Source organism: Elephas maximus, chromosome 15, assembly GCF_024166365.1.
Source record: "Elephas maximus indicus isolate mEleMax1 chromosome 15, mEleMax1 primary haplotype, whole genome shotgun sequence".
NCBI classification, from domain to species: domain Eukaryota; kingdom Metazoa; phylum Chordata; class Mammalia; order Proboscidea; family Elephantidae; genus Elephas; species Elephas maximus.
The window spans coordinates 32,609,795-32,627,942 of NC_064833.1; the positions used below are offsets into that span (position 1 = coordinate 32,609,795).

At 43.1% G+C, this 18,148-nt stretch overlaps 1 protein-coding gene across 2 annotated transcripts in view; it reads left to right on the forward strand.

The window, feature by feature from the left end:
• SYBU (syntabulin) overlaps nucleotides 1–18,148 on the forward strand; it is a 125,743-nt gene that overhangs the window by 29,537 nt on the left and 78,058 nt on the right. The window contains exons 2-3 of one of the 2 annotated variants that reach the window (XM_049853973.1): nucleotides 13,539–13,619; nucleotides 15,348–15,552. In XM_049853973.1, the coding sequence (XP_049709930.1) occupies nucleotides 13,539–13,619; nucleotides 15,348–15,552 (286 nt within the window). The remainder of the gene's footprint in view (nucleotides 1–13,538; nucleotides 13,620–15,347; nucleotides 15,553–18,148) is intronic. The other variant, XM_049853974.1, reaches the window with a different exon arrangement.

An 18,148-nucleotide genomic window follows, 5' to 3' on the forward strand; every position in this document is an offset into this window, starting at 1 on the left:
CCAACTCATAACGACCCTGTGTACCACAGAACGAAACACTGCCTGGTCTATTATAATACTAAAAGTTAATTAAGTGGTAGGAGAAAACAGGAGGGAAAGCTCTAACCATGAATCATGGGAATACTTTTTCTAAGAGTCAAGAGAATTGCTTCCATAAAATAATAAAGCTAAGATTAGTATTTTATAATGAATAGGATGAAATGCATGTACTGTCTTAGGCAGAAGCTTTTCAAGTTATAGCAATTTCAAAGTCATTTTTCACTTGATTGCTAAAAAATTCTTTTGAATTGCTTTTCAACTCATGTTACTAGCACAGATACAAACAGAGCTTTCATGTTTATCAAGGAATATTTAAAATATTCTTTAATATGAGTTTACCTTCCCATCATACATTCAGCAGAAATTATTTTACCTTCCCATATCATTTCAGCAGAAATTATTTTCAGGACCCTAAAGTCAGAAACCATTCTCTCTTAAATTTCATGACTTGAACAAATCAAATTTTCCAATGAATATATCTGAAGGTCAGTGGGAACCAGACGGCGGTGGTGGGAGGTGCAGATTGGACTTTGGGAAGAATACTCCAGGTAGAGGGAATAACATTTGTAAAGGCCAAAGATAGGATGCAAGGATTAGATCACATGGTACCTTGTAAACCATACAGTGGTGTAAGAACGTTAGCTTGAGAGCAGTGGTGAGCATTGAAGAGTTTCAGCTGGGGGTATAGGGTCACGATAAGGTGGATTCGACTCCACAGCGGCGGGTTTGGTTTTAGTTGATGAGGGCATGATCAGATCTTCACATAAGAGATAATTCTGGCTTCATGGATTCGACTCCACGGCAGCGGGTTTGGTTTTAGTTGGTGAGGGCATGGGCAGATCTTCACATAAAGAGATAATTCTGGCTTCATGGATTCAACTCCATGGCGGGAGGTTTGGTTTTAGTTGGTGAGGGCATGATCAGATCTTCACATAAAGAGATAATTCTGGCCTCTGTTTAAAAGTGGATTGAAGAGGGGGATGAACAACTCAGAAAAGTAGGGTGAGAATGGTTGCACAACTCAAAGAATGTAATCCATGTCACTAAATTGTACATGTAGAAACTGTTGGTGTATGTTTTGTTGTGGGTATTCTCAACAATAACAACAAAATAAATAAAATTATTTTTAGAAATGATTAAAGGTGGCAAGTCTAGAGGCCAAGTTAGAAATCCAGCAGGATGAGGTGGTGGGGAAATGAACACGTTTTAAAGATGATTAGGAGGTAGAACAAATAGGATTTAGGGTCCAGAGAGTTATGAAAGTGAAGGAGAAGGAGAGTTAAGGATGTCATTCAGGTTACATGATGACCCCATTTACTGACTTAGGGAACACAGAAGGAGGATCAGCTATTAGAGGAGGTAGGATGAATTCAATTTGAAACATAATGAGTTTGGGAACCTTAGTAGGATGTCGAAACCCTGGTGGTGGTGGTTAAGTGCTATGGCTGCTAACCAAAGGCAGTTTGAATCCACCAGGTGCTCCTTGGAAACTCTATGGGGCAGTTCCACTCTGTCCTATAGGGTCGCTATGAGTCCGACTTGACGGCAACAGGTGTTTTTATAGGATATACAAGTCCCAGATATCCAGTAAGCAGATGGATCATGGGACAATCATGGAATAGAGATGTGGATTTATAAAATTTTTAAGAGATGAAATTGTAATTTTAAAATTGTATAAAATTGTAATTGATACAGTAGGAAAGAAAGATATTATGCAGGAAGGAAAGGTGGAATGAAAATACAAGAGGGTCAGGCCTAAAAACTAAGGAACGCTGTGGTTCCTTAGTTAATGGCCCTGAAAAAATATGCAGGTCCTAATCTCTGAAACCTGTGAATGTTACCATATATGGCAAAAGAGACTTTGCAGGTGTGATTAAGTTAAGGATCTTGAGCTAGGGAGGTCATCCCGAATTATCCAGGTGGCCCTAAATGAAATCACAAGTGTCCTTATAAGAGGGAGGTAGAGGGGCATTTAATACAGAAGAAGGAAATGTGACCCCTGCTGGATTTGAAGGTGGAGGAAGGAGCCATGAGTCAAGGGTGCAAGAAATTCAGCTCTAGAAGCTGGAAAAGGTAAGGAAATGGGTTCTCCTCTGGAGCCTCCAGCCATGCCTACACATTGGTTTCCATCCACTGAAACCATTTTGGACTTTGGTTTCCAAAACTGTAAGAGAATGAACTTCTGTTGTTTAAGCCACTAAGTTTGTAGTAAGTTGTTACAGCAGCTGCAGGAAACAAATACAAATACCAACACTCAAGAAATAAACTGAAAGGATAACTGAGAAGTAAGAAAAAAACGAGGGGGTGGTTTTCACAAAACAAAAGGAAGAGGAGGTTCAAAAATATGAGGGTGTTCACAATACAGGAAATGTCAGCACAACTGAACTAAACCAGAAGCAAAGAAGTTTCCTGAATAAACTGAATGCTTTGAAGGCCAGCGTAGCAGGGGTGGGGGTTTGGGGACCATGGTTTCAGGGGACATCCAGGTCAATTGGCATAATAAAAACTACTAAGAAAACATTCTGCATCCCATTTTGGAGAGTGGCGTCTGGGGTCTGAAATGCTAGCAAGCGGCCATCTAAGATGCAACAATTGGTCTTAACCCACATGGAGCAAAGGAGAATGAAGAACACCAAAGACACAAGGTAAGTATGAGCCCAAGAGTCAGAATGGGCCACATAAATCAGAGACTACATCAGCCTGAGACCAGAAGAACTAGATGGCACCTGGCTACAACCTATAACTGCCATGACAATGAACAAAGCAGAGGATCCCTGAAGGAGCAGGAGAGCAGTGGGATGTAGATCCCAAATTTTCATAAAAAGACCAGACTTAATGGTCTGACTGAGACTAGAGGGACCCCAGAGGTCATGGTCCCCAGCCCTTTTGTTAGCCTAAGACAGGAACCATTCCCAAAGCCAACTCTTCAGACAGCGATTGGACTGGACTGTAAGACAGAAAATGATACTGGTGAGGAGTGGGCTTCTTGGATCAAGTAGACACATGAGTCTATCTGGGCAGCTTCTGTCTGGAGGGGAGATGTGAAGGCTGAGAGGGACAGAAGCTGGCTGAATGGACACAGAAACACAGGGTGGAGAGAAGGAATGTGCTGTCTCATTAGGGGGAGAGCAACTAGGAGTATATAAGCCTAAAACCTAACCCAGTGCCGTCGAGTCAATTCTGACTCATAGCGACCCTACAGGACAGAGTAGAACTGCCCTGTAGAGTTTCCAAGGAGCACCTGGAGGATTTGAACTGCCGACCCTTTGGTTAGCAGCCGTAGCAATTAACCAGTACGCCACCAGGGCTTCCAGGAGTATATAGCAAGGTGTATATAAGGTTTTGTATGAGAGACTGACTTGATTTGTAAACTTTGACTTAAAGCACAATAAAAATATAAAAAGGAAAAAAAAATATAAGGGCGTTCAACTCTGCCAAAGGCTCGTGAGAGGTGAAGATTAAGATTAAAACTAACCATTAGATTAAACCACATAGAGGTCATTTGTGACTTTGGATGAGAGCTGTTTTGGTCAAGTAGTGTATGAGACTTAGCAGAGCGGGTTGGTTGAAGGGACAAGGGAGGGTGTGGGACATGTGAGTATAACAATAGACAACTCTTTTTCAGAAGTTTGGCAGTGAATGGGGAGGAGAGATTGGGTAGTACTATATGAGTTTAAGAAGGTCATTTATCTGATCAGAAAAGATTTCAACATGTGGTAAGTGCTGATGTGAATTGCCCTGTTAAAGACACACGAAAAAGAAAAATAGCTGATATTAATAGGTAACACTTATTGAGTTCTTCCTGTGTACTAGGCATTCTTCCAAGTTCTTTACATGTACAGTAAAACCTGCAAAAGCCAGAACCTGTGTAAGGCAGAAACCTGTTAAAGAAGGAAAACTCAAATATTTTCCATTAAAACAAGCCTTAGAAAAGTGGTAAGACTGCATGCACCCTGTGAAACGCAGGAAACTTGCGAGACCCAGAAATACAAGGTAGCCCCATCAAGTTCCGGCTCTCACAGGTTTCACTGTATTAACTCCTCTGATGCTCACAGTAACCTATAAAGTAGGTTCTGTGATTACTCCAGGAGTCTTGGTTGCACAGTGGTCAAAGCACTCATCTGCTAATCATAAGGTTAGCAGTCTAAACCCACCAGCCACTCCGAGGGAGAAAGATATAGCAGTCTGCTTCCATGAAGATTACAGCCTTGGAAACAGTCTGGGGCAGTTCTGTTCTGTCCTGTAGGGTCACTATGAGTCGGAATCAACTCAACAGCAATGGAAATGGGATGGTTTCTCCATTTTACAGACAAGGAAATGGAAACCTGAGAGTTAGAAGGGTAACTGATGGGATAACTTCCCTTGAGAGGTAAAGAAGGATGGGATTTAAAGCCCAGGTAAAGGAATTACCCTTGGACAGAAAGAGGGATAACTTCAACTTGAAGGATTTAAAGTAGAAAGGATGGAGTTGAGGCAAGTCAGTGTATAGGTTTGGAGGCAGGAGATTGAGGGAGCTCTCTTAATGGCTTCTGTTTTATCTGTGACTCAGAAGATAAGGGCATCTGCATAGCGGCGAGGGTTGAGTTAGTAGGCTGGGAGGTCTGAAGCATGGAAGTTTATATACGCTCTGTGGAGAATAGGAGACGGCGATTACTAGAGAGAGAGTGATTGCCAGGCAGCAGTGTTACCCATCTGCAGGGTTATGGGGTTTTCCCTCTGTGCTCAGCTTCAGATCAGAGGACAGATTGTGTTGTTAAGACAACATCAGAAAGTTCCAGGAGTCTGGGCAGTGAATTCACCAGTGAGAGTTAGAAGGGCTTGTAGGCAAACTAAGCAGGTAGGGTTGTGTGGGAGGGACAGAGAAGAGAAGTAAGGGATGTGGATCCATTTGGTAGGCACTTATTTACACCTTCTTCAAAAGTAGAGCATAATTACACCTAATTAATCATGTAGACAGAGAATGATTGTGTCCAAAGATTAAAAAAAAAAAAAAAAAAGACCTGAAAATAGATATGGTAGGACCACCTGAATACCATTTACTTTTCTTGTTTTAGGACAAGCAGTTAAAATTACATCACATTGTTTATCTTCCAAAGAATCATTGTGAATTGAGGAAGGTGAAAAAAAAGAATGTGTGGGGGATTGGGGGAGGTGGAGGAAGAAACCTATTTTTGAATGCTAGTTACGGGCTATCAGTGTCATAAAATTTCATTCAAAAAATAGCCCTATGAAGTGGAAATACATATGTATCTTGCAAATAGGAATATAGTCTCAGCGATGTTACCTAACTTGTCTAAAGTTGCTTAGCAGTTAAGTGGAAGAAAAGAGTTTGAAATTATTGTCTGTCAGGCCACGAAGCTCATTACCTCATGCCCGTTAAGTATTAATTCTGTTGATTGGTGTTTGGTTAAGTGATGTGTAGCCTTACACTTTGAAGTCCTTCTACAATAGTGCTGAAAGTTTGAATCAGGCACTCTTAAGGTTTGCTATGAAGATTTCTTTTGTTGCAAATCAAAAGAGACTTTCTTTGGCAGAAGAATAATTCACAAGCAAATCAATAGGTGGCAGTATAACCTGGTGTATTTTGAAATTTTCAGTGATAATTAACAAATATTTATTGAGGAACCAGATACTGTGCTTGGTGTTGTGGTAGGTGATCAGTTCAGACAAAATGCTCTTCATCCAGGCTACAGCCAGATTCAAGGGACAACCCAAACTTCCTCTCTCTGCATCAGTCCTCTGGGGTCTCAGTATGTAGGGCAGCAGAAGTATCTCAAAGTGGAAAAGAGAGAGACACTCTCAAGGAGCTCAAATTATAATACCAAAAAAACTAAACCCATTGCCACTGAGACGATTCTTACTCATAGTAAAAAAAAAAAGAAAACCAAAACCCGTTGCCGTCGAGTCGATTCCAACCCATAGCGACCCAATAGGACAGAATAGAACTGCCCCATAGAGTTTCCAAGGAGCGCCTGGTAGATTCTAACTGCTAACCTTTTGGTTAGTAGCAGTAGCTCTTAACCACTACGCCACCAGGGTTCCCAACTCAATAGACTCGTGTATTTGTCCTCCAAAATTCAGCTCGAAATTCACCCCTGGAAGCCTCAGACCCCAGTCTAATTCAGACGCTGGCAAGCCCTCTAGGTGTCATTAGACTATGAGATGCTTGAAGACAGGAAACACTGTTCATCTTTGACTGTTTCAGAACCAGCGCCTGGGCCAGTGCCTAGCTCAGAATAGGAATCAAATAAACACTGGTAGATGAATGGTAGAATGAACGAACGATCCCCACCCCCAGTGCTGTCTAGTCGATTCCGAATGAATGATAGATGTCATTTATCATACTTTGTCCTTTTTGATCTACCTTTGGGAGGAAAAGTCCTGTTAACGTCTGTTCTAATGAGGAATTCCATTTTCTTCTTTATATAAGTATTCTGAGGACAGCTCATTGTTTCCCTTTACTAAAAGTTAAAAGAAAATTGTTAGGATGAGGAAAACGTGAAACAAGCAAGCAGGAGGTAGTAATGGTAGTTGGAATAGTTTGATCCTAAGGGAGAGAGGATATTTATTAAGCTCCAACCGTGTGCCAGTCATAAATGCTAGGTTTTGCATGTTTAATCCTTAGAATGTACTATGAGCTAATTACTGTTATTAAACCCATTTTATAAATGAGGAAATGAGGCTAGAGAAGTTAATTTGCCCAAAGGCTTTAACTGGTGTAATCGGGTCTTCCTTTCTTCTTTCCTTCCTTCCTTCCTTAACTGACTTTTATCATGCACTTACCACACACTGAGTCTTAAAGCGTTAAACAACTTACATAAGATTCCACAGTCAGAAAGACGCACAGTAGGACTCAGATCCAGGCCTATGGGACTCCAGAGTCCATGTCTTTTATCAAACCACATTTTCTCATCACAACTCTCTTTACAGACTTCAGGAAACTCATTTCACTTTCCTACTACCCTTGAGTTATCATCACATTGGCGCAGTGGTTAAGTGCTCTGCGGCTAACCAAAAGTCCTGCAGTTTGAATCCACCAGCCACAACTGGAAAACCCTATGGGACAGTTCTACCCTGTCCTGTAGGGTTGCAATAAGTTGGAATCGACAGCAAAGGATTTGGTTTTGGTTTGCATTTTATGGCAAGCCAGTAGCTGGGCTTCTTAATAGAAAGGAACACAGAGGTGTTTTTCTACCAGCCTCTCTTTTCTGAGCTGAGGTCATTTCTTGAGTAACAGCTTTGCTAATGCTCCACAGCATCTCTTATGGAGCTTCTAACTAGTCCAAGTCATCACGAAGGCCAAGGATCTGGGAAGCCACCCTTGCCCTGGCTCTGGCAGCAGCCCCAGCTGTTTGTCAACAGTGGTAAGGAGGCCAGAGAGCCTCATAGCTCAGATTAGTGCCCAGTCAGAAGACAGAAAAAGTGAGTGACTTGATGGGAAAACAATGGACATACAAGCCTACCACAGCCATCTGGAAACAGCTAGATATGATGGTTTCAAGAGTCCCAAAATGCCATATCTCACTTAGAATTTTATACTCATTTTAACAGCACTACTTTTGATGCACAGGCTATAAGGCTAAATGCAACTACACCAAAATGCTAACAGGAGGACCATGGATAATTGGTGTTAGACCAATGAAATAATGAGTAATTTTTTTCATTTGTCTAAAGTTTTGATGGTGTGGATTTAGTACTTTTAAATGAAAACATGAAAGTTATTTTTAAAAAACAGTTTTTCTGTCTTTGACTAAATGGCATTCTAAACATAGCTACAGAGTACATATGGACAGATCCCAAACTCTGGATTTATTTTCCTACAAATTTTTCTGGAGTGGGTAAGCAACAAGCTAGAGGCACAGAGCAAGAGTAAATTTACCCATAAGGCCACAAGATTTTGGGTGATAAGGGAATATGGTTCAGGGGAATGGCCTAGCATGTGAATGAGGAATTAATCAAAACTGTGCTCAGCTCCACAACTGCAGAGGCAACCCCACCAGCTGTCTGAATGATACTGTTGGTCTGGGTCTCTCTCCCCTGGGCTACTGTAGCTGCCGTCATAGTAGTTGGCCTCTAGGGGCACTCTGCTCCACTGTGTAATACTGTTGTCTTTTTTTTTTTGAGCAGGCGGTCTCAAACTCCTCCTCCTCCCACCTCCATATTTTAGCAGAATTGTAAAAAAGGAAGTTAACTAGAAAAGTTGAATGGGAAAAAATACAAAATCATGGAAATAAATGATACTATGAAAAACACATTCCTTTATCATAATGTAACTCAAATCTAACCACCAATCTACTTTCTGGGAACCCAGATTATAAATTTCTTTCCTTAACCTAGACTGCCATGGATATTGAATGGAACCCCTTAAAGCCACTAACCTGGGGTACCTCTTCTTCCCCTGCTATGTCTGAGGGGGAGTCTTGGCCCCCAACTCCTTGTCTTCTCTCTAGGAAGCTACCCTGATCAGTTCTGAACTCAGCTATCCTTCAGCTTTCAACTACCTCATCCTTCTCACACATTCTGGTCTCTTGGTCTCCTGGGAAAGGAAAGTGCTTTTCTTCCAGGCCCAGAAGTCAATGTCTGGATTTAGGCTTTCCTATGCCTTCCTTATAGATAACTTCCGTTGCCCCTTCGGTGGGTTTCTTTGACTCCAGGTCTAGGTAAATGTAAGACTCAGCTTCTCCTGCACGGCATCCTTTATCCAAACACTTTCTAGAGCATTGTCATTTCAAATATTCTAATCCATTGTCCCAGTAAGTACATACCTACCTGTCCAATCATGTGTCCCTATTATTATTTTTTTTTAATGCAATCCCCATACTTATGTGTTTGGTTAGTATCTGACCCTGTTCTCACTAATGGAAAGAAAGCCACAAGCAGCAGACAGCAAATTTGGAAGCCTACCGCATGTCTGCTCCCCTGTGAGGCAAGCAAAAGACTATATCCTTAGCCTTCCCCAAAGCTCTCAGTCCCCAACCTCTGCCTCCTCAGCTGGCCTTTCCCTTAATTCCTGTACTCCATCTGCAAGAAGCCTCTGATTTAAAACCCACTTGCCAAGTAGAGATAACTGACACACCCTGAACCCAGTGAACGCTCCGACCAGCCCTGCCTCAGGTTACCACTCCCCTCTTCCCCAGGAACTCTCTAGGCCCCTTCCTCAGGGAGTCATCTTGTGGAATCCTAGTCCTTACAATTTATAACATCAAAATACCTTAACCATATAGTAACAATAACACACATACAAGAAGAGGAGGGTTGATCACTCACATACACTCTTATGGGAAAGCGAGCAGCTCTCTGGTAAGAAAAATGTGAGTCTCCACCTCACCACACACACACAAAAAAATCCCAGGATGCCCCAGCGTGCAGTTTCTTTTCTTCATGACGTGTTATAAAGCCCATCAGCTGTTCCTTGTTGCTGGGCAGATCACCCAACACTGGGTCACAGAGAGACGGCAGCTCTAGCTCGCACAGCTGATAGGATTAGGAGATGGTGCGTTGTCAGCCCTGATTGAGTCCAGGAAAGCCCCCAGCATACGCTGGTGAGATGCGAGGAGGAGTGGCTGTGGGAGACCATGACGTGTCTCGGTTGTATGATGCAGACGTTTTCTCCTTGGTGGTGCGTTTATATTGTGTCCTCTGTGAAGTTTGCAGTCTGGGGGGCTCCTATCAATAAAAATCTGCCCTTTATATTACTTGTCTGATGTCAGGGACTGACCACATAAACCTCCTCAGAGATTTTTGGGAGGCTGAAATAAGAGTATTTATGCAAAAGAACTCTGGAAATACAAAGTTTTGTGCAATTGAAAGGTATGAATCATTCAATGACAAGTTTCACATAAACAGAGAATATACTTACCCCAGATTTGGGGGCATACTTATATAAACACATCCCTTCTCTCTCAATCTGCAATGCTTTAACTCCCCTGTTCCTTCCCAGGCTTGGGCACCTATATAATTCATCATCTTTAAGGGCTCTCTTCTTTTATAGTAGTTGCTGTTTTCTAAAAACCAGCAATACATTCATTTTTTAAGGAAAAACCACAATATTACAATATAAGACAATAAAATAGGTATTTAAGCAGAAAAATGAAAATGATGCATGAGAATATTTTAAAGCAGATGAAAGATGAGTATAATATGTGTGTATTAGATTATATCTCTTTGATGGTATAGTCTAACATTATAAGACAATCCTCCTAATGATATGAGAAGCACTTGAATGAAATTAAAGGTGGCATGAAATTAAAGGTGGCATAGATATTATCATTTGTAAAACTGCCGACCTTTTGGTTAGCAGCTGCAGCACTTAATCACTACGCCACCAGGGTTTCCTATTTTTTTTTTTAAACTTGCCTTTTAGAACAGTGGAAAAACAGGCTTGGGTTCCAAAAGTACAGAGCTAAGAGGCGTCTCAACACTAAAACATCAGCCTTTCCCTCGGCAAGGTTGCTATGGTGACAACAGGGCTACAGCACAGCCTCTCAAAGCCTGCACTTCTGCAGTAAAAGCTTTCACTGCGCACATGTGGGATTTTTTAGGCACACACCCTGTCATCACATACAAAGACATATTGGAGGCAGCTTTATCTGAGTCATTGGCAAAGCAGACATGCCCATGTTATCTTGTACTGATGAGCCCCTCATGGAGTTATAGAATTCATTCATTCATGCATTAATTCATTCATTTGACAACTATAATTTGTGTCCTAGTGTGTGACAGGAGGAGCCCTGGTGGCGTAGTGGGTAAGAGTTACAGCTGCTAACCGAAAGCTTGGCAGTTCGAATCCACCAGCTGCTTCTTGATACCCTATGGGGCAGTTCTACTCTGTCCTATAGGGTCACTATGAGTTGGAATTGATTCAATGGCAGTGAGTTTGATTTGGTGGGTATGACAGGAACTGTTACAATCCCTGATGAAGACAGACAAGAAAACAGGGAATTCTTATACAAGATCATAAGAGCTCTCTTAGCATAAATAAATACCGGTGTCCTGGAAGTACGTAAAAGGAGAGAACCTGACCCTTCTTGGGGGACCAGGGGAGGTTTCCTGGAAGAAGCTGTCTCTTAAATAAAACTTAATATATATCTCTAGGAGTTGAGGAGGATGGGTAGATGGGGTGCAGGAAAAGCCTAGCCTGGAGGAAAAAGATAACATGAAATCTCCAGAGAACTGAAAGTTCTACCATTTGAGGGTATGCATTTGTATGTAGCAGGAGATTGGCAGTGGGTGGGACACAGGGAGGGGAGGAAGTAGTTTAGAAGAGGAGTGGAAACAGATGAGATAGGAGAGGTGAATAAGGCCAGATTGTGAAAAGCCCACATTGAGGAATTTGAATGTTCTCTGGAGGGCAGCCAGGAGCTCACTAATGGATTTTAGTGGGGAAGCATGGCTTGATTCGGCCTTTCAGAAGATTGTTTTGGCTTCTGTGGAAAAAATGGGTTGGAGAGAAAGGAATAGGGGCAAGGTTGGAAACAAGATAACTCTCTAGCTAGACAACTATGCAATAATCCAGGATGGTTGTGGTCTAGATTCAAAATAATGGCAGTGGAGAGAAGTAATCAGATTCAAGACTTTATTAATGGGGTAGCATGGGGATCACGTGATGGTTTATACCATGTGGGGAGTGAGGTGAGGAAGAGGGAGAAGTTCAGAATGACTCTAAGGTTTTGACTTGGACGACTCATGGGAGGGTATTTCTGCAATTAGGCACCCAGACTCAATTCTCGATTTGCAGTAGAGAACTCAAAAGCATCTTTTGACCTCAGTAGCTCATTTCTATCTTACAGTATATGTCCCAGGATCATGATTTTGGAAATAATAGGTTATATGAAATATCCTAGATCCCATACTTTCCTCAGGCCCATATCTGAGAAGACCTGGATACAAGAAAGTATGAATTAATTACCTTCCGAAAAGAAAACCCTAATATTTCCCCAACCTCACTGCTTAATGAATCTAAGTAATTGAAAAGGTACGATTTATGGAGTAAAACCTCTTCTGGGGTATAGGAAGAAGGCCAATTGGTTTCACTACTATTCTGACTTCAGACTGTCTCCAGTCTCATCCTGGAGGGCTTGAGAGGTGAGGACTGAGGGAAATGCTGTTTGGAGGGGGGGCATGTGTTGAGGGTAGAGGTCCAAATACAATTTTCAAGGATCAAAGTTCTTTCATGTGGGACACAGGGGTTTAAGAGTCAGACTGTTGTCTGACATTGCTCATATTGCTACTTAGAATAAAGGCCATTTAAGATATTAGACGTGTTGAATTTCATCATAAGATTTTAAATATTTCAAGTATAATAAATCAAGGTTCATAGCCCAGTTGATAACTCCTAATCTAAGTCCTCACTTGGACAGATTTTTGAGCTTTTCACAACAAACTTGTCTGCATCACAAATGTTTTTTTTTTTCTACCGGTTATATAAGAAAAAAAGGCATCAGCAAATGCTGAATGGACGACCCGGGTTAACTGCCTTTTGGAAAGTACTGTTCAGTCAGCTGGGTACACAGCTGATTTGTTGTCTAATTCTTACAGCTACCCTTTGAGGTAGGTATTTTTATTATTACTTCTCAATCTAAGGAGGATAAATTTAAACTTCAGAGAGGCCAAGAACTGTAGGCATAAAGGCACTCAGTTTGAAGGGAGTGGAAGGAATGCTGATTTCAACCCGGTTTTCTGAGTTCAAGTGCAGAGTTCTTCCTATAGCAGTGTGCCTGGGACGCATCCCTGGCGCCCGGCTGTGGCTGCGGGCAAACGGCTCTTCCTCCTGACAGCCTGGTTTCCCCAAGCCCGAGGGAAGGGGCCTCGCTGTGCTTTTCCTGCGGAGCTGCCAACCGAAGGCCCTTCTGATGCAAATCCGCAAAGAATTGCAGCCTTTGAGATCCCGAGACCGAGATGTTGTGTCAGTCCTGCAGCATTGGCTTGGCCAGGGTCCGGGAGAAGGGGTACCTGCCCCGTCTCTCTCGGGCGAGGTAATTCTGGGGAGCAGTACCTTGACTTAAAACCGATGGGGCAAGGAGGGGCCGCGAGGGAGAAACTTTCCCTCGTTCTCCATTTTGGGTGTCAGTGATGTCGCAGCTTTTCTCAGCTCCTCCTTCCGACACGCATCCTGTACAAACTGGGTACCAGGTGCAGAAACAGAGGGGAGGGGACATCTCCGGGCTGGAGATGCTCAAGGCTTCGGCTTGCCGCATTCGGACCCAGGCTCACAGGGAGGGAGGGGCGCGCCGCGGTGGGGAGGTGCCGGCGGCGAAACCCGGTGGGTGGGGCGCGCGGAGACGCCCACCAGCTGCCCCGGCGCCCGCAGGTGAGGGAAGCCTGGGGAGGCGCAGGGGCGCGGCGACCGCGGCGGCGGCGGCACCACGTGTCCGGCCGGGGCGGGGCAGCGGGCGCGCCCTCGGAGCCGAGCGCGAACGGCGGAGGCGCGTCGGACCCGCAGCGGCCGCCGCCCGCAGCCCAGGCGGCTCAGCTGGGTCTCCTCGCCCCGGTGCACGCAGGTGCCTCCTCCTAGACGGCGGCAGCGGCGACGCGAGGACTCGGCGGGCAGCGGCGCGATGGGGCCCCTCCGAGAGACCAAGGTAAGTAGGGCACGTCGTGCAGGCGCGGGCGGCCGTGCCAGCGGGCGGCGGGGAGAGAGGGGCGGGCAGTGCGGGCCAGAAGCCGGCCAGGTGAAAGCTGGAGGGCGGTGTGTAGATCGGGGCAGAGGGGGACAGAGAGGTGGCGGGGGCCATAGGAAGTTAGGCATTGATTCAGGTGATGATTCCAGGGGGATGGGGAGGTGGCACCGGAGAACACGATTTTGGGGGTTGACACAAGGATTAAAAAGATTGAGTTTGGAGGGTTAATCCCATTTCCTGTCACTGAGAATTTGAAATCTAGCTGTCAGTTGATGTCCCGTGTGTGATGTGAATAAAAGGAATTTGATGTATGGTGACTGAGAAATAAGGACTCCAGCACCTCAGTGACTAGCATCGGTTCAGGGTCTGCAGTTTCAAGCAGAGTGGCTAACATATGATACCTGCTGGGTGACTGATGTGCGGCAGAAATCCAGACCATGGGTGCGGCCCGCCGCCCCTGGATAGGGTGTACGCCTGGGCGACCTCAGGAGTTCCCGAGGCTGGGGCTTTCCCTTCAATTTCTGCACTGTGTGGGCCTCCCAGAGGAGTTTAATTTGGCACTGACCCTTCCTGGTAAGACGCGTGGAAATGAGCGGGAGGTCATGTTTCCAAATGGTGTTTGTTACCTAATCTGAAGCCTTTTTTCAATTGCAGAGGTTGGAAGCAGCAGTGAATTTTTTTTTTTTTTTTGGCAAGAATCTCCTAGGAATTCATTTTAATGAGGCAGGGCGGTGGTGACCCTGAAAAGCACTGCTTCTAGATAATGTACATACTTCTTTAAGCATCTTCACCTCTTTTAGCCTCGGTTTCCTCATCTGTAAATAGGGAAAGGAATGGATGCCCTATCCCTGTTATAATTGGGTGTGAAGATCAAATGAGGTAATGGTTGGGAAAGTGCTTTATGAACTGAAGACATTGCCAAAATGTTTTAATACATATGTTTTGTTTTTTGACCAAGGCATGGCCCTGTGTATTTAATGGTATGTATTTAAAGAGAGAAAAATCTCTTCTCATGGGTGTCCTGTAAGGAAAACAAAAGCTAAGCATGATGTAAAAAGGTGGAGCCATCTTACCGGGTACTGGATTTTTGCTTGCTTTTTTGTTGGCAACAAGCCTTGTGTACTAGAATATTAATGAATAATTAAGATCCTGGCTGGAAGGGGAGGGATTTGAAAGATAAGGCTATGTGATATGTCAGGAAAGAATTGTTCGAGGTATAGGGCTTTACTTTGTGAGGAGACAAGAAAGGAGAAAGTCAGTTGTCACAATTATTTCAGGAAAAGCAAAATGGAAGTCTAGAAGAAATCAGGTAATGAGCAGGAGTGTGCTGTGAGTAATGGATAGTAGTCTTTGAGACAGCTAAAAGCTTGAGTGTGATGGAAAAAGCCAGAGTTGGAAAAGTGAGTCAGGAATTGTATGAGAGTAAGGTAGTCTTCCTGCTAGTCCTTCAAAGTGGAATTATTCTGTGTGTGTGTGTGAGAGAGAGACTGATATATTAGAAAGGTTAGTTCATTTGAAGAGTTTTGGAGCTCATTTCAATCCCTGAGATAAGAAGGACTACCCTGAGTCTTTGTGAAGATCCAATGTTCAGAGATAAAATTTCTGAGAAAGTGAGACCTGAAGGAGTAGGCAGCAATTTAGAGGGGAGACAGTCTTCCTTTTGTTTCCTTTTTTATGTCCAATTTTGAGAAGGAGCAGAGAGTGCAGCATCATGAGAAGGAGATTTCCCGAAGTCGAATTCCTCGTTTGATTCTTCGGCCCCACCTGCCCCAGCAACAGCACAAAGTGTCCCCAGCCTCTGAGTCTCCCTTCTCTGAGGAGGAGAGCCGAGAGTTCAACCCCAGCAGCTCTGGGCGCTCAGCGAGGACCATTAGCAGCAACAGCTTCTGCTCAGGTACAGTATCCACAGGAAGCCAGGCACAGGCATGAAGCGTGTATGACGCAGGTACCTTGTGAATGGACCTGGACTGCTGTTAGGATGACTCATATGAATTTGCACCTTTTTGGTCATTTTGACCTAAAAAAAAAAAAAAAAAAAAGCAGTTTTATGTGGTGCAACCTAATGGACTTCTGTACCCGTTTTTATATGTATTCTAATTTAGAATTTGAAATCTAACTTTCTATGACTGCTCAAAAGAAATGTGCTTCTTTGTTAAACTTAGAAAATGTATTAGACTGCATTTTCTACTAACAATTCCCCTAAACCTGTGTACTTCTGGTTATGGAATCCCCAAAGATAAAGCAACTTCTGTTTAATGAAATCAAGATCAAAGAGGGATGTCACCCAAGGCCCAGGGCTGGCCTGGCCTTGTAGATTAAAGAGAAAGAGAACAGGCTTTGTAATCTGCCAGGCCTGAGCTGCAATCCTTGGTCCTTTTACCACTTCAGGCTCTGTGACCTTGGGCAAGTTGCTTAACCTCCATAAGCCTCAGTTGTTATGTCCATAAAATGAGATGATAAGGTCTACCTTTAGAGTTGCTATGAAGTTAAATGAGAGCACAGTGCCTGGCTATATAGAGGTCCCTAATAAATAATGATTCCTACTATGATGATTCCTACTATGAATGTCATTTTTGGCACCTGATCAAGGAAGTTTCCTTAAGATAGTGAGCATATTTGGTAAGGGCACACCTCTCTTCATAGCACCTAAAGGGTGTCACCATTATCACTTCATGCAACCTGTTATACTCACCGAAGCACATGACTTAGAGGGACTTGTGTTCTTTGAAGAAGTATGAGGGATTTGGATAAAATTGAAAGGAATAACTGTTTTAGGATTAGTGAAGAATGTGTCACAGTGGGTAATTTTTTAGAACTTATTTAGGGAAAATATAATTTGAAACATTTTTGAGAAGGGACATGTGAATCAAGATGTTATATTAATGCCCTAATTTAACAGGATGTAACATTGCATTACATCTAGTGCTACTAACTACAGTTTTCATGGGTTTTCTAAGTGTAGTTTTGGATTTATTACATTCACAGAATAGTTCCGTTCCATGCATAAATTATATATTAGAAATACTGATGCCTTTTTTTTGTTTCCCTCTATAAAGCATCCAATTCCCTGTTTGATTCTGAAGAAAAAAAAAAAATGTTAAGACTTACTTCTTGCCATTTGAATTATGTAAATCTAGTTTAAAATGGAAACCCACTGACGGTTTGCTTGATACTTTGCCAGGAAGAAGAAAAAATGACAAGCGGGAGCAGTTAAGATTCCTAGAACTTAGAGTTATGTTTGCAGAATGTAATGCTGTTTACTTTAACTCTCTTTTGGAGTTTAGGGCTCACTCTGGTTGAGTGTACCTGAACTCTGGGGACATTCTTTCAAACTGACAGGGCTGTGTTTACCTAACTCAGTGCCACATTTATTCCTGATAATTCCTTTCACATATATTGATTCTCTGTGACTGACTTCAGGGTGAGTAGTGTTTTCACAAAGAAAGAAAATTTGATCCAAACAAAACAAGAGAAAGATGTCAAATGTATTTTAGAAAATATAAGGACAAACCAATAAAATATTAATTTTGTTCATGACTCATTCTCTGCAAGATCCATTTCCTGCATCATCCCTCCTTCCCAGGAGGCCTGTCTCCCACTAAGGCCATAATGCTGTACATGAAAATCGAAAGTAGATATTGATTTTTCTGCCATTAACTAGCTGAGAATTGAGTGGCAGAAGCTTATAATTATGGGTCTCAATAAACCTCCCTTTCAATTTGTAGCTTTGCATCCTCTCTCCAGATAGGGTTCCCTCCATCCCTGGGCCTTATTCTCTCTCACAGCTTCCTGTGCTGGTGATTTGCCAAGGTTTGGGTCCTGTTCCCTTCCCTTCCTGGCTTTCCCTTCCTACAGAGCTCTGATAAACCCCAGGGAGACTTTGAGGGCTTCGCTGACTAAGATTGACAGGAGCAAGGCCTTTGGGGGCATGTTAATGATGCTTTAGGAGGTCAGTTGTAGGTGGAAAATAGATGGGCTTGGTACTGTGGGGAGCATTAATAAAGTAGAGGATGTAAAACATGTCCAGCCAGCAGGGGGAATAGCTGGTTTTAATCCAGCCACTTTAACACTAAGGCCAGAGTATGTGTTCGTTGCTTAATCACAGCAGTTCAGTCAGAGAACAAGGAACATGTTAACATTAAAAATGCTGTCCTCAGCTAGAACAAAACTAATTTAGAGGTGTCCACTGCCATCATGACTTTATAATCTGACAGTGATCATTTTATATTAACTTATCTTCATTATAAATCATCACATTCACTAATGTGAAAGGGGGCAGGCACAGGTAGAAGGATTCTTACCACCTGGTCGTGAAATTCTGGAGGAAGATGTTACTCAAACACAATTCTCTGTGTGTGTGCATGTATAGGAGCCCTGGTGGCACAGTGGTTAAAGCACTCAGCTGCTAACCAAAAGGTCAGCAGTTCAAACCTACGAGCCAAGGGAGAAAGATGTGGCAGAATGCTTCAGTGAAGATTTACAGCCTTGCA